Source organism: Hibiscus syriacus, unplaced genomic scaffold, assembly GCF_006381635.1.
Source record: "Hibiscus syriacus cultivar Baekdansim isolate YM2019G1 unplaced genomic scaffold, ASM638163v2 tig00110478_pilon, whole genome shotgun sequence".
NCBI classification, from domain to species: domain Eukaryota; kingdom Viridiplantae; phylum Streptophyta; class Magnoliopsida; order Malvales; family Malvaceae; genus Hibiscus; species Hibiscus syriacus.
In genome coordinates, this window is record NW_024062755.1 from 1 (window position 1) to 13635 (window position 13635).

Genomic DNA, 13635 nt, shown 5'->3' on the forward strand with positions numbered 1-13635 from the left:
CCCACGTGAGAGGCAGATTCGAACCACCAGAGGCAAGCAAAACAGAGGGAAAACAGATTGTAAGGTTCAGTTCTTCAATAGAAAGAGGGATCTTTCGAAAACAATTGTAAGGGGGGTCATTAGCACAAAAGGGTCTCCTGGGATTTTGATTCGAAATCAATAAAATACCAACTTTCTTCCTTTGATTTTTCGCATAAGCAATACAAGTAACTTATCATTCCCATCTTTATCAACAACCCGACAGCACAAAGCAAAGCATTTTTAAGGTAATAAATCATATTTATTTTTTAGCATAAGTTTTGAAACAAAATAGAATAAAGAAGAAGTAAAAGGAGGAAGTAAATATTACCATGGGTAGTCGGAGAGGAGTGTGGTCACCACAACGTAGAGGCCGACCGAGCGATGAACAAGTTGTGGATTTTGGTGTACAATCGCCGTTCGGGTTGAGAGCAACAGAGAAGGGAACCAAGAACAATAAAAAAATTAAAAGAGGTTTTAATTGGGTATAGTAATATGACAATAATTGTTTAGTATTTTAGTGTTAAAATTGGGGGTTAATCAACCCACGTGGGAGGCCACTCATTAGTGTTTTATGATTTTTTTTTATTTATGGTTTTAGTCTTAGATATTAAACATGCTTATTTTAGTCACTTGCATATTTTATTTTGTTTTAATTTAGATATGATGGTTTGATAATTTGTGTTTTAGTCTTATTTTTATTTTTATGTTTATTTTTTTTGTGTATTTTGCATTTTAGTCCATTTAGGGACTGTTACTATAATTTACCGACTTTGTGTATGTGTCCTTTTAGATTCATGCATTTTATTATTCAATATTTGATTAATTTACTCTTAAAATTCGTTTGGTTTGTATGAAAATTAATTTATTATTTCTAGCTTTCATCTATTAGTGCTAATTTAACGTTCTCATTGTTTTCGCCTTAATTTTGGAGGATTATGTGTTGGAGTAGCATCTTGAATATTTAATTACTTTGACCATGTAATTGCTTTGATCATTTATAAGGATATATATTATTTTATTTAGCATATGGTATATATATATATGCACACATTAATTATGGTAGTGAATGTGGGATTTGAACCCACGCCATTTATAATATATATATGTATTATATGTTCCTTATGTATATTATTCTATCTATGCATGTATATATTTAATGTTTAGTTCCTTTGTATGTTATTATTAGAATGTGTATACATATTTAGCAATATTTAGTTATTATTTTTGATTGTTTATAAATTACTATATAGTTGCATTCATTTTGATATATAAATTAGGTGTAGGGCATCTTTTAATTAATTTTGCATGATATCCTCATGAGCATTACTTGACTTGAATTGAAATAAATTGACTAAGAGTAATATTCGATCATTTTATAATTATAGAAAGAAACTTTCTAATACGTATATTTAATCTATTTTAATATATAACATTAAGTATTAATACTAGAACTTACATTTTAGATTTGAGCCCCTATGTTCCTTAATTTTCATAATTTGACACTTTAAGTTATAAAAATCCTTAATTTACTTTTAGTTTAATTAGGACAAATAAAATTTTGTTGATTGCGTTGTTTTACAAATCTAAGGTACTGTTCACTTATTAAGGAATTAATAGTATCCTCCGCGATTGTGCTCAGGGGGTGACTACTGGTAACTCCCCAAATAAGTCAACATCCTTTTTAAACCACATCATGTTTTCTAAAAATGAGGCAATGTTCGGTTATTAGACAGAATAGCTGATCTCCCGCATTTACGCTCGGGGGCGAATGCTATCGGTCTCAATAAACGAATACCCTTTTCAAACTCTACATCCTTAATGATTTTTAAATTAAATAAAGATCGAACTCAAAATTTCCAATTTTAAATATAGGGTAATCAACTAGGTACCAATTTCTGGGCGCTTGGGGGTGCTAATCCTTCCCCACGCGTAACTCCCGAACCTGATTTCTGGATTTTGCAGACCTAAAAAACTCGGTATTTTATTAAAATAAAAATATTTTATTAAAATCACCCGGTTTTTATGGTGTTCCAATCTCACCTTAAATGATTGGTGGCGACTCCTCACCTTTTGAAACGATTTTCAAAGAGAAACCCCATCGGCATCGGTCTTTCCCCTTCTGGGCGAAAAACGGTTACGACAAGTAAGATATAGTTGTCAATTTTTTTGGTAGATTTTGTTAAAATTTAAAGAAAAAAGGGATTTATTGTCTTCTATGGGGTAGGAAGGGAATGCATTCATTCATGTGACATTAACTGATCTTTTCATTCTTGCTATGTGATAGAAATAAGACAGGTGCATGTTTATTGTAGGCATATATTTATTAACACAATGTTTCTCCTGGAAGAATGCAGTCATCAATGTGCCATTAACTGATCTTTTTAATCTCACCGTGTGATAGACATAAGGTGGGCATGTGCTTATGTAGGATTTTATGAACACAGGAACCTCCAGTTTTCGGGAAGAGGAGCATCTTTGTCGTCCGTTCAACAGGGTGAGCATATGCATTTATGTTTTCATTTTTGTTCTGTTTCTGTGCTTGAAAGGATCAATTTATATCTCAAGTTTACGGTGGTGTATATCTATCTTGTCTTGAATTATAAGAATGATCTTCAGGGGACACGAGCAATGGGCCCAGTGTGATAGTTGTTCTAAATGGAGAAGGCTGCCTGTTGATGCTCTTCTTCCACCTAAGTGGGCATGTGCAGACAACAAATGGGATCAAAGCAGGTCAGCATTTTCAGAATCGTTGTTCCCTTGTAATCCTATTGTTATCTTTAACGAGTATCGAAAGAAATCTTTTTCATTTTCTCTGCAATTTTTTGTCAGGTCTTCATGTTCTGCACCAGATGAACTGACCCCAAGGGAGCTAGAAAATCTTCTTAGATTGAACAGAGGTACATTCTCAGAATATTTTAACTTGAAGACTATATATGTAACACAGTGCTTGTGCATATTGATTTCTTCAAGACTATACATGTAAATTTATATCTTGATATTTCACATGCTTATTCCATAACCAAAATGTTACAAGCTACATATTTTCAGTGAATTTGTTATTGATTTACTTGATTAAATTTCTTATTCAGCTACATTTAAGCTATTTTATATAGATTTCAAGAAAAGGAGAATAGTAGCATTTCATAAGCAAACCCAGGAGAATGAGTCATCACTTGGTCTGAACACTTCAGCCAATGCTGCAATCCTTGGAGATAATGTAGCTGATTCCGGCACTACGTCGGTGGCGACCACAACTAAACACCCGAGGCATCGTCCTGGTTGCTCTTGCATTGTGTGCATCCAGCCTCCAAGTGGGAAGGGAAAACACAAGCCAACATGCACATGTACTGTGTGCATGACGGTAAAACGTCGTTTTAAAACCCTCATGATGCGCAAGAAGAAGCGGCAGTCGGAGCGTGAAGCGGAGATTGCTCTAAGGAATCAACAAGCATGTGATCCCAGAGAAGAAGCTGAAGTCGGCAGCAGCTCTAAACATGTATCGCCATTCCGCCATCCTTCTGAGAATGAAGCAATGTCAGTTAGTGAGTTAGAATCCAAGAGCCAGAGCAACAACCTAGTCCCCAAATTGGTTGAAGCCAACACCGGACAGATAGACTTGAACGGTCGTGATGACAATTGGCAATTAGATTCCACCCGCAAGAGCATGGCGAATCTTCTTCGAGTTGCAGGCCTCCGGTTGGAAACTTACCTCAAGGAGAATGGCCTTACAAGCTTGGTATCTGATCGGTAAGCAATCTCAACATCACATGTTCCACCACAGATCTTTATTGCAGGTGAGCCACAAGACGATAGATCTTCCCCTTCTGCCACAAAAGAACATGACACCGGGGATGAAGAAAACGGTGAAAATGAGAATGATCCTTAATGACATTCCAGTTCCTCTTTAGACTAAATCAAACCAATGAAACTTTAGTCGGTGTTCGATAATTATATGTGTTATTATTTCTCCAAACATTGTTTTCTATTCATAAAACCCAAATCCGGAACCAAATATCTATTATTTACTATAAGCAATATGGATTAGAAGAAAATAATAAATCCATTTTCAGATCAGATTTGCACTCTTTATATACAGATGAATAAACGAATACTTTTTATAAACAATCAAAATCCTTCCTGACTAGTCCTTCTAAGGCTTGCCGATGATGATTTCCGAGCATATTTCATTTAAAGTTGGTGTAATGAGAGGGTAGAGGAACAAGCTTGGGGTGGAAGAGTCAATGCCAAAGCAGGTGGTCTCATCGGAGAAACTGATAGCTGGTTTCTTGGTGGCAGTGACGGTCGAAACTTAACCTGTGTGCTGAAGTAACCATCCGGTTATTAGGCGATCTTAATATCTGTTTTCCAGAAACCGCCGCTGGTTCTTGTATAGGAAGCAGGCACGAATATTTCATGTCCTGGATGATTTTAAGATTCTCGACTATGGTTCTCATGGCGGCCTTTCGGATGGAGACATCTTTGTGTGATGTCGGCAACAGAACGAGCATCTTTCATGGGAAAGCGACCTTTGAGATTAGGATTTGGGATCCATGATGAGCAATAATCTACAATCACCGGCTAGGAATAATCGGCTCCACTTCACTAGGTTCCTCTCTTCCCTGGGACGCTTGTTAAGGTTTTTCCGGCCAGTTAGTAGTAATTGCAACAACATATAAAGGATGCAGCATCGAAATTTGGCTAATGTACAAGTCCTGTCGCTGCCTGCCTTGCAGTGCCTGAACTCGGGGCTCAGGCAATGCTGTCGGGGTTATGCTCCTTATGAACAATGGACTGTGTCCATCCTTGCCTACTATATGCCTGGGATAATTGCAACTTGTTATTTCTTTATACGCTGGATTTATTGGAATAACGTTAATTAAATCCAAATAATTAAGTTAGATAAATTTATGGATTCTATTTTAAGATTCAAATTTTATTTAATTTGTTCCAAATCAAATCGAATTTCAAGTTAATATATAAAAAGAAGTCTACAAATCTAAAATCAATATTTTTAAATAATCTTTACTCTCTAAAATATATAATTAATTGTTGAACCTCCATAAATTTGGATACTTTTAAATGAACACAATAATGTTGAGTTACATCAATCAAGTTCAATATTTATATAAAAAAAATCTACAAATCTAAAGCCAATATTTTCGTCTGAGCTTTGGAAAATAGAAGATGGTTTTGACGATAGCGAAGATCACCTTCCAAGCTACATACCAAAACCCAGAAAAAACAGTATATCCATAGCTCCACTCAATCCAATTCCAAGCATAGTTCGAAACGTAATCTTTGCCTAAATTGAAAGCAACCCAAGAACCAGCTGTTCCAGCAATCAAAACCATCCAAAAGCTTCTTGTTTTCCCCCTTAAATGTTTCTCGAAATACAGCATCCAGTACAACAAAATCAGGGAAATAAGAGTTATAATTCCCTGACGATCTTCCTTGAAGGTTGATTGCAGCAGCAAAGCGATAATGGCAGCCACCAAAGAGCCGCCACTGTTTGATTCCTACAACAACAACAAAAACGAAGATCAAGCTGTTTCAACTAAAAAAAAAGGATGAAGCGAAAATTACCAAGACCTTGTTGGCGAAGGGATTCAGAAGAGATTTAAGATCTGGGTTTTGGATTGTAAACGTTTTTGTTTGCACGGCGAAGTCGGAGTTTGTCGAGGAGGCTGAATAATGTGGATTTGAAGGTCCTCTTTTGATGAGTGGAAATTGAAACTGTTGAGCCTGACTGAGCTGGAGTTTGAGGATGAAGTTGTGGAGCCTGAGGAGGGGGAGAACCGGTGGTTAAGATTTTGGTTGCTTTGACCTTGAAATTGAAGATCTTGGTTCTGGCTTGAATGTTTAATTTCCAGGAATGTTGCATTTTTAGTTCCAGAATGTATCCATCTCAGTGAAAGAAAACTCAGAGCTGTTGGTAGTATGTGCTTTTTTGAACCAGCTATCATCACAAAATAGCCTTCGTGTATTTTGGGGAATCAAGATCTGTTCTTTGTTTTTCATTTTTGGTCAAGTATATATTTAATCACTCATCTTTGATTATATTTCTTTTTGGTCACTAAAATTAAATATTTATCACTTTGGTCACTCAATTTTGTCATTGCTCCGGTTTTTGTTCACCGTTCATTATTTAACATCGTAATAACATGACATATATCTTTTAAAATTATGAAAAGTTCTTAAAATTTTATTTTAAACTTGTGAAAAATATTCCTAAAATTTTTCTTCATAAATTTTTTAACTTATCATTTTGGATTCTCTTTGATTTTTTTACGTTGAAGGATATTCTTTCAAATTTCAATAATGAGAAAGTAGAGAAGGAAGAGATGAAAAATATATCATAATTTTATGATGATAAGATGGTGAGATTGTAGATTGGAGTTATTTTCCTTCAAATTTTGATTTAAAGTTTGCAAATTTTAAAGAGATTTTGTTAAAATCTAAATTGATAGAATGGTAAAAAATAACGAGACAAATTTACGATGTCTAGAGTGATCGAAGATGATGTTAAAGAACGACGTTTTCAACAGTAGTGTGACATGGAAATAAAAATCAAAGAGTTTAAAAATTGTTGGGAAGATTATGAAAAGAAAAAACGAGGTAAAAAACACATGAATTTCATGTAAGCAAAAAACAGTAGAACACATCACCATGTTGTTTATGATTTAACACTGGATGAAAAAATAATAATTCGAAAGTTAAATGACTAAATTAAAAATATTTAAAGTTGAATGACTAAAATTAAGATATAGTCAAGTAGAATGATGAAAATTAGTATAATTTTACCTCAAAATTGATTGTATGTGGCAATAGAAAGGATCCATGAAATGTATGAAGCCGATTTTCTCCATCACTTTTTGGATGATCATAGGGAAAGAAATCAGTTTCGATGACGAAAGTTATGATGAATGGAGTAAAATCCGATAAGAAGAGGTATTATACTTTTAAAATAAAATTAGGGTTCGAATTTTAAAGTTGTGAATGAAAGTAGAATGAGTTGAAAATGTCATCTTCGTAATAATATTTATAATATTCAATATGAATTAATCAGTTAGATCCAATATTAATAATTAAACCGAACATAATATAATATAAATATTAAAAATATGAGCAGCATAGGGTATACTTTTTCCCATCGCCGCTAATTACGCATTCTAAGTTCCCAACAATAGCCATACATAAAGAAATTAATTATTAAACCCAAGACTTGAAAGATTGCAAGTTGCAAAATGGACCACACTTTTACTAGGAGATTAACACCAAAGTATTAAAAATAGTTGAAAATTGCAAATTGCTTGAACACTTTTACTTTCATGTAATAAGTTCAAACTTGTGAAACTTACAAAGGAAGAAAGAAAAAAAAAAGAGAACATCCAGCATTTGCAATTTGGTCCCTAAAGCTCTCAAAGTCTAACAACAAGCACCCCAAATCCCCATTGTATACATCAGCATACCTCTTGAACAAGTACAACAACGTTGCCAATGTCCGTTGGTGGTGGCCGGGGAGTGACATCCTTATTTGGTGTCTTATGTTGGAGTAACGAATGGCGACAATTGGGGCACGACGAGTGTGACAGCAGCCATTTGTCTATGCACCTCACATGGAACCGATGGTTACATTTTGGCAGTACTCGTACCTTTTCCCCATCAACGAACTCTTCAAGGCAAATGGGGCATTCAGTGGACGTAAAGCTTCCGTCTGTTCCGTAAACAGCCACTGGGATTCCTTGCAAATCGCCTTTTTTGAGTCCAGTCGTCGCCAGCCGAGCCGCCGCTTGTTCCGGACTCTCCCGCGACTGCAACGTAGCAGGCATCGGACCATCGTGTTCAACCCTAAGGTACACATCACGACACATAAAAGAGCTGCCATTATAACCACCTGGTTTTTGTCGAGATTCATGTCGCGAATGTGAGAATCATCGTGAGTTTTGTTCCCACTTGCTGGTGCCACTGCCGAGCTAACTTGTGTCTCAAGCATCCGCCGGTAATTCATATTCACAGTTGATGGTAACATAGACATAGCTGAAGCGTACCACTTGAAACTTTGAGACAAAAAATCAAAAACAAAAGTGTTGTCAAAGCCCTAAAGGGAATGGTTTGGTGTTCATGTTTTGTAACACAAAGGAGTTTGGGTAGAAGATTCCAACTAGACAGGGACATAGAAAAAGCATCTCCTTTGTCTCTAGGATAAGGCAAAAACACAGAACTGCCTATGGCCTATGGACTATGGCCTATAGCCTATAGCCTATAGCCTATAGCCTATAGCCTACAGGTGGTGGCCTAGTATCCGAACCGGGGACCGTTTGGATTCCCCAATATTCACAGCAACGTGTCCGAATACCAAGAATTAAAGCGAAAGAGTTATCTAGATTTTAAAACAAAGATGTTGGAAATCTTACCCGAGTCTCTCGAAATTCTCCTACTCATACTTCTAAAGCCTAAACCCTAGTTGTGAAATGCAGGAAAGAAGGGACATGGAAAGCTTTATTTATATGAAACTGCTTCTAGGGTTTCACCTTAATTAATTCCAAATATCAGATATTAAAAATATCTTGAAAAAGGTAAGATCAAGAGTGATGGTTTAGTTTGCCTACCAAATCATGCAGTGGGAAAACCTTAAAAGAGAATCTTGGGAGCAAAACAGCTGTTTGTATTGCTGCAGGTAGTGGAACCTTGGCTGGCATGTTTTCATTCCGTTCTACATCTCACTTTTGACATCATCATAACAACATAACTATTATCATTCGCACATTCACCCCCTTGTGTAATATATATATCTCCTGCCCTTTTAAACTTTATAATAAATTAATAAATCAAGTGAACTGATATTTATCCTTTTCGTTAATGTAGGCGAAATTTCATCAAAACAATCTGCAACTTGGACACTATACTACACCCCGAAATATCCAAAAACATTAAATATGTAATATATTCCAACTTGGCCTAATTTGTTCCACCACTCTGCTAATTGAGTAGGAATTATTTTATCAGATATCATAATATATATTTATTGATATATAACGAGTAGTGTAGTAGTTAATTGTAATAAATATAATGTTTATAGATTAAAGATTTACACTTGCAGTTACTCTTTCTAAGGTGGATAGAAAGTTAAGAGTTGAAAAGAGAGATGAATCTATATGTTCTATTTATACCCTCTTTCTCTTACAACTTGTAACTATCATAGGATGAGTCCTTAGGTTGGGGTTCGAGATTTAATATATCATATTTTATTTTTACACCGTTGATAAGCGGTGAAGCCCTGTTTATTATTTATGTATTTTTGGGCATTTCGGGTGTGATTTTGGACTTTCCGAAAATGTGCAAAACGATATAACATTTGTCACTCTAGAGAGCGTTATAAAGTGACGTGTTACGGCTTTACTTGTTATGGTATGTTGGAATTTTGTTTCGTTATTTCCGTGTTATGGTTTATTTCTTCCGATTTAGTTATGTTTTACAACTCATTCTAGGACAACTTCGTTGAACGTACGAAACTATCTCATTTCGAGACGATTTCTTTAACAACAACAGAAAAATCTCACGCGAGTATCTTTGCTTGTAAAGGTAGATGCAACGAATCATGAAATTTTTTATATAATCTCTAAATAAAAAATTAAAGGTTAAAAACAGTTCATGAATAGATATACATTCAAATCTCTTCTTATTCCAATTATAATCGCTTATTAAAAATATTTTTTTATAAAAATATTTATTTGGCAATGTCTTTTGACAGACCTTGTATATTAATATAAGGAGTGAGACATATGAATTTGGGTGGTATTGTTATGATTAGAATGTGGGTTGGGTGCGCACTGGAGAATTTGTCAAAATCAATCACCTCTTTCTTATCTTCATAAGGGTAAAAAGGATGTCTAGATATTTTTACGTCCCATTAAATTTGTGGGCATCTTATCCCATATCGTCTTAAGATATTTTTACTTAATACATCAAATTCTCTTATTAATATTTATATTAAAAGACGGACGATGAAGGAGGTAAAATAATAAATCGGTGATTAAAGGTGTAATTTTCCCATTTTTCTTTTCATTGTTGTATAGATTTGCATACTAGCAGTAATTTGTATAAGAAAAGATGATTGTAGATAATTTTACCTAATACTTATCCATAAAGTATTCTATTAAAGAGATTAAAATAAATTATTGGTTTTTTAAGAACAAAATAAATAATTGAAGGATTAATATTTTTTTTCAATACATAATCTAACGAAAGTATATAAATAATAGATTAAATAAAAAAGCACGGTTTGCATTAGTTAGGTAATGATTAATGAAGCGTGAGAAGCTGTTGGGCGAAGTAGGAAATCCCATTCATTTTCCCTTGGTGTGCTTTTGTCCAAGTGTAGTCGGGGTCTCGGCCATCAAAATCACGGACGATGCATGATTTTAATTCATATACAAATATTTATTTAAAATTTAGAAGTTACGTAATTAAAAAATACAAAATTAAATAATCAATCAAAATAATAATAAATATCTAAATTATGTAAGAGTTTAAAGTTTCCAATTATATGATTTCAGCCAACCCTATAACACATCATCATCACATATATTTATATATGTGAGTGTGTGCATGAGTCATGACTCGAAGAAGATGATGGTATATAATAACCATCGGTTTGCATGCATGTAAGAGGTGGTTTATAACCTGAATTGTGTAGGTGAGAGGTCAGCAAGATGTCCTGTTTTGAACCCCGCGAAAAATGTGGGATTTGAACACAATACTAGCATCATTGTAAACCAGATGGAAAACCGTCGTCAACCTCCACCAGGCAATCCATGGCTTTCACTCTGTAGTACTTGGAGTTGTGGGAGAGGAGCTTGTTAACAAGGTCCAACCGTGCAAGTGGTGAAGCCGGGAATCTTGTCCTTTACGGGAGCCCATATCCTAGGAATCTGGAACTCCAAAAAACATCTCAGTTCTTCAATCGGAGGCTTGTCTGCAGAGAATCAGGCCGAATATTTAGGTTAGTACAAAAAGAATCACTGGCAACATAACGAATGTGAACGAACAAGTTGCATCTGATAAACCACAAAGAATTGGTTGTATTACATTCAAGATAAAGACTCATGGCACGAGCCAGATGCTCCTTTCCAGCTACACCGTCAAGCAGAGCAGCAATAGGATAGAAAGTCATTCCAATGACATCAGGAGAGGAACGGACAGTTTTTACCCATTGAGAGTGGTTTTGTTCCAGATCATCTCCTCCCCTCCTCCGGAAAATGATCGTAACATCCTGCAACAACATCTAGTCACACATCTGGGATTGACTAAGAGTAAATGATATACAAAAAATAACACTAAGAGAACGAGTTCCAGGTAAATCATGTAAATAACGCCTGTTGGCAACCAGAGGCAAGCTGCCATATCCACTTTCAAACCATACAAAAATTGAACCAACAAACCTAATCCTAAAGCAAGACATGTTTGAATATCTTTTGGAAACTAAAAGCAATAAACTATGCATTTTAGCCTCTGCCATACAGGAAAAAAAAACTAAGAGGAACAGTAGGAAGAATGACAAGAACAACCGCCAAACAGAACAAAGCTTAATTCCACTGCATGGTGTGGCTGCATTAATCTGATCCAACAATAAACTGTAACAGAGTAGCACCCCAAATATATCGAATATTCATAAGCAGGTTGATTTCCAGTTTTCACTAATAAAACCGACAAGCCATCTAAATACCTCTTTCCCGTTAAGATGTGGCGCGTTGGAAGGTTGAGGGTATATCCCTTGACTGTTGAATAATACAGGATCAACACCCTGTAAAGGCTAGAAATTATATCAAATCAGCAACGGACAATGAAGGGTGACAAAAATATGACAGCAACAGTGTGGAACTAGCCTTATCCTTTAATTTGATTTGACCTGAACTTCTATGAATTTCATTGTCAGAGAATCTCTGGTTTCCAATATCCTGCACATAGTTTTTAATCTCCATGGTAGATAAAGTTGAAGAGTGATGTTGTTTGACGTATTTCTCATCTTTACCACCAATAGTTACAGAAGTAATGACGTGTGTCCCGAAAGTTTAGATGAAACTGTAAAATTGAGCAAAATTAGGACTTGAACCTATATTGTAAGAATTTTACATTGATCAACAAATAGTGCATACCTTGCCAAGGATAATGGATCCCAAGATGTTGGGACGGCCTGTTTAACCTTTTCCTGCAACAACTGGGACATTGTAAGTTCAAACTTGGCAAGTGGAATGTAAAATCCATCCACAGAGAGCATCTTCGTGGCCGCGACATTGATATTCGTCGAACCGGTAAAGCTAAATGCAGAGTTGAAACTACCAAGTGGAAAACTACCAGACACATTAGCTTTGTTATTAAAATACTCCACCATCTGCAGTTGGTAGTTAAGAAAAGGTAAATTAGAAATTGCTAAAATCAGTACAAATCAATTTGAAAGAAATCAAGAGTCGAGACAAATCAAATCATTGGAATCAAACACCAACAATTTACTTGTATACTTCCATAGGACATAACATGAAAGAAATCATTTGAACTACTTCAGGCTAACAATCAACACTAATGAAAAAACATCAATTCTTACGGACTACAACCTTGTAAGAAATCTCCAAACTTTAAATTTGAGCTAAACCCAAAACTTTAAATTTCAGGGGGGGGGGAAATAAGAAAAAACCCAGAAAACCACAACATTATTTTACCTCATGAAAATTACAAACCCCAGACTATGACAGCCAATAGGCTCCTGGGAGTTCTTGATATCCCTATAAATATTGGGCAGAACAAGTTGATCTTTTAACAAATAATTAAAAACAATATTGATTTGATTGAAAAATGATTTATATAATTATAATTCTGATGCCTTGCTCAATCATGACTGTTATTTTACTCCATTTAACAGTTTTCTTATCAAACTTCATTAAACTTTTTAAATTCTCCTATTTGATAAATCAAAATCAGTTCATCTTTGTCTTTGGTAACCATAAATAATGTAAGATATCACACAATTTGATTCTTAAATTGTATGTTCTCTCAATCTTCAACATAAAATCCTTTATACATGCTCTGTTGCAATACGTAGAAGATGGCCGACAATTATCATACTTGAAGGAACTTTAACTGAACCATTCGTGTTCAGAATCAAAGAACCTGTGGTGGTTTTCATCATGATATTCATTTTATTCTCTTGACAATCAAAATCGCATGGAAAAAGATTTATTTTCATAATTTATTTCGTAAAATAACACACCTAATTGTTTTTCAACAAATTATTTTATCTTTTCTTTCAACTCTCGTATTATCTTATCTCACCATCATCATCTTTTTATGTTCTTATCCTCATTAATGTCCTAAATTATTAATCTTTCTCGATCAACAACTTTCAATAGTGGTTTTATTGAGTGACGGAGGTATAATTTTATGTTAGAGTGATGAACTTCTACAATTTTAAGAAATGATGACTTATGAAATTTTAGGAAGACGAAATTATATTATCAATTGAAAATACAAATAAAATATTTTTAAAAATAATTTGCAAGGGTACCCTTCGACCTGTCCTTGATCATGTCAGTATTAGATTTTGAAAATAGTTTTTCCTTC

The 13635-nt window shown here is 34.7% G+C and overlaps 2 protein-coding genes, 1 long non-coding RNA gene and 1 pseudogene across 3 annotated transcripts; 1 reads left to right on the forward strand and 3 right to left on the reverse strand.

The window, feature by feature from the left end:
• The first annotated feature begins 350 nt into the window (after window positions 1-350).
• On the forward strand, window positions 351-4004 carry LOC120128325 (B3 domain-containing protein Os07g0679700-like). The gene is made up of 5 exons (XM_039146023.1): window positions 351-503; window positions 2466-2515; window positions 2638-2751; window positions 2851-2918; window positions 3135-4004. Exons 1-5 carry the CDS (start codon window positions 351-353, stop codon window positions 3770-3772), a joined length of 1023 nt encoding a protein of 340 aa, XP_039001954.1. The 3' UTR covers window positions 3773-4004.
• A 3306-nt stretch (window positions 4005-7310) lies between these two features.
• Window positions 7311-8120, reverse strand: LOC120128246 (annotated as a pseudogene).
• Window positions 8121-10880: 2760 nt separating this feature from the next.
• Window positions 10881-11522, reverse strand: LOC120128326 (MACPF domain-containing protein CAD1-like). The gene is made up of 2 exons (XM_039146024.1): window positions 11110-11522; window positions 10881-10996 (listed from the first exon to the last, which is right to left on the reverse strand). Exons 1-2 carry the CDS (start codon window positions 11303-11305, stop codon window positions 10881-10883), a joined length of 312 nt encoding a protein of 103 aa, XP_039001955.1. The 5' UTR covers window positions 11306-11522.
• Window positions 11523-11961: 439 nt separating this feature from the next.
• Window positions 11962-12829, reverse strand: LOC120128219. The gene is made up of 3 exons (XR_005516613.1): window positions 12738-12829; window positions 12177-12412; window positions 11962-12102 (listed from the first exon to the last, which is right to left on the reverse strand). It is a non-coding gene; the product is annotated as an uncharacterized LOC120128219 (long non-coding RNA).
• Window positions 12830-13635: the final 806 nt, after the last annotated feature.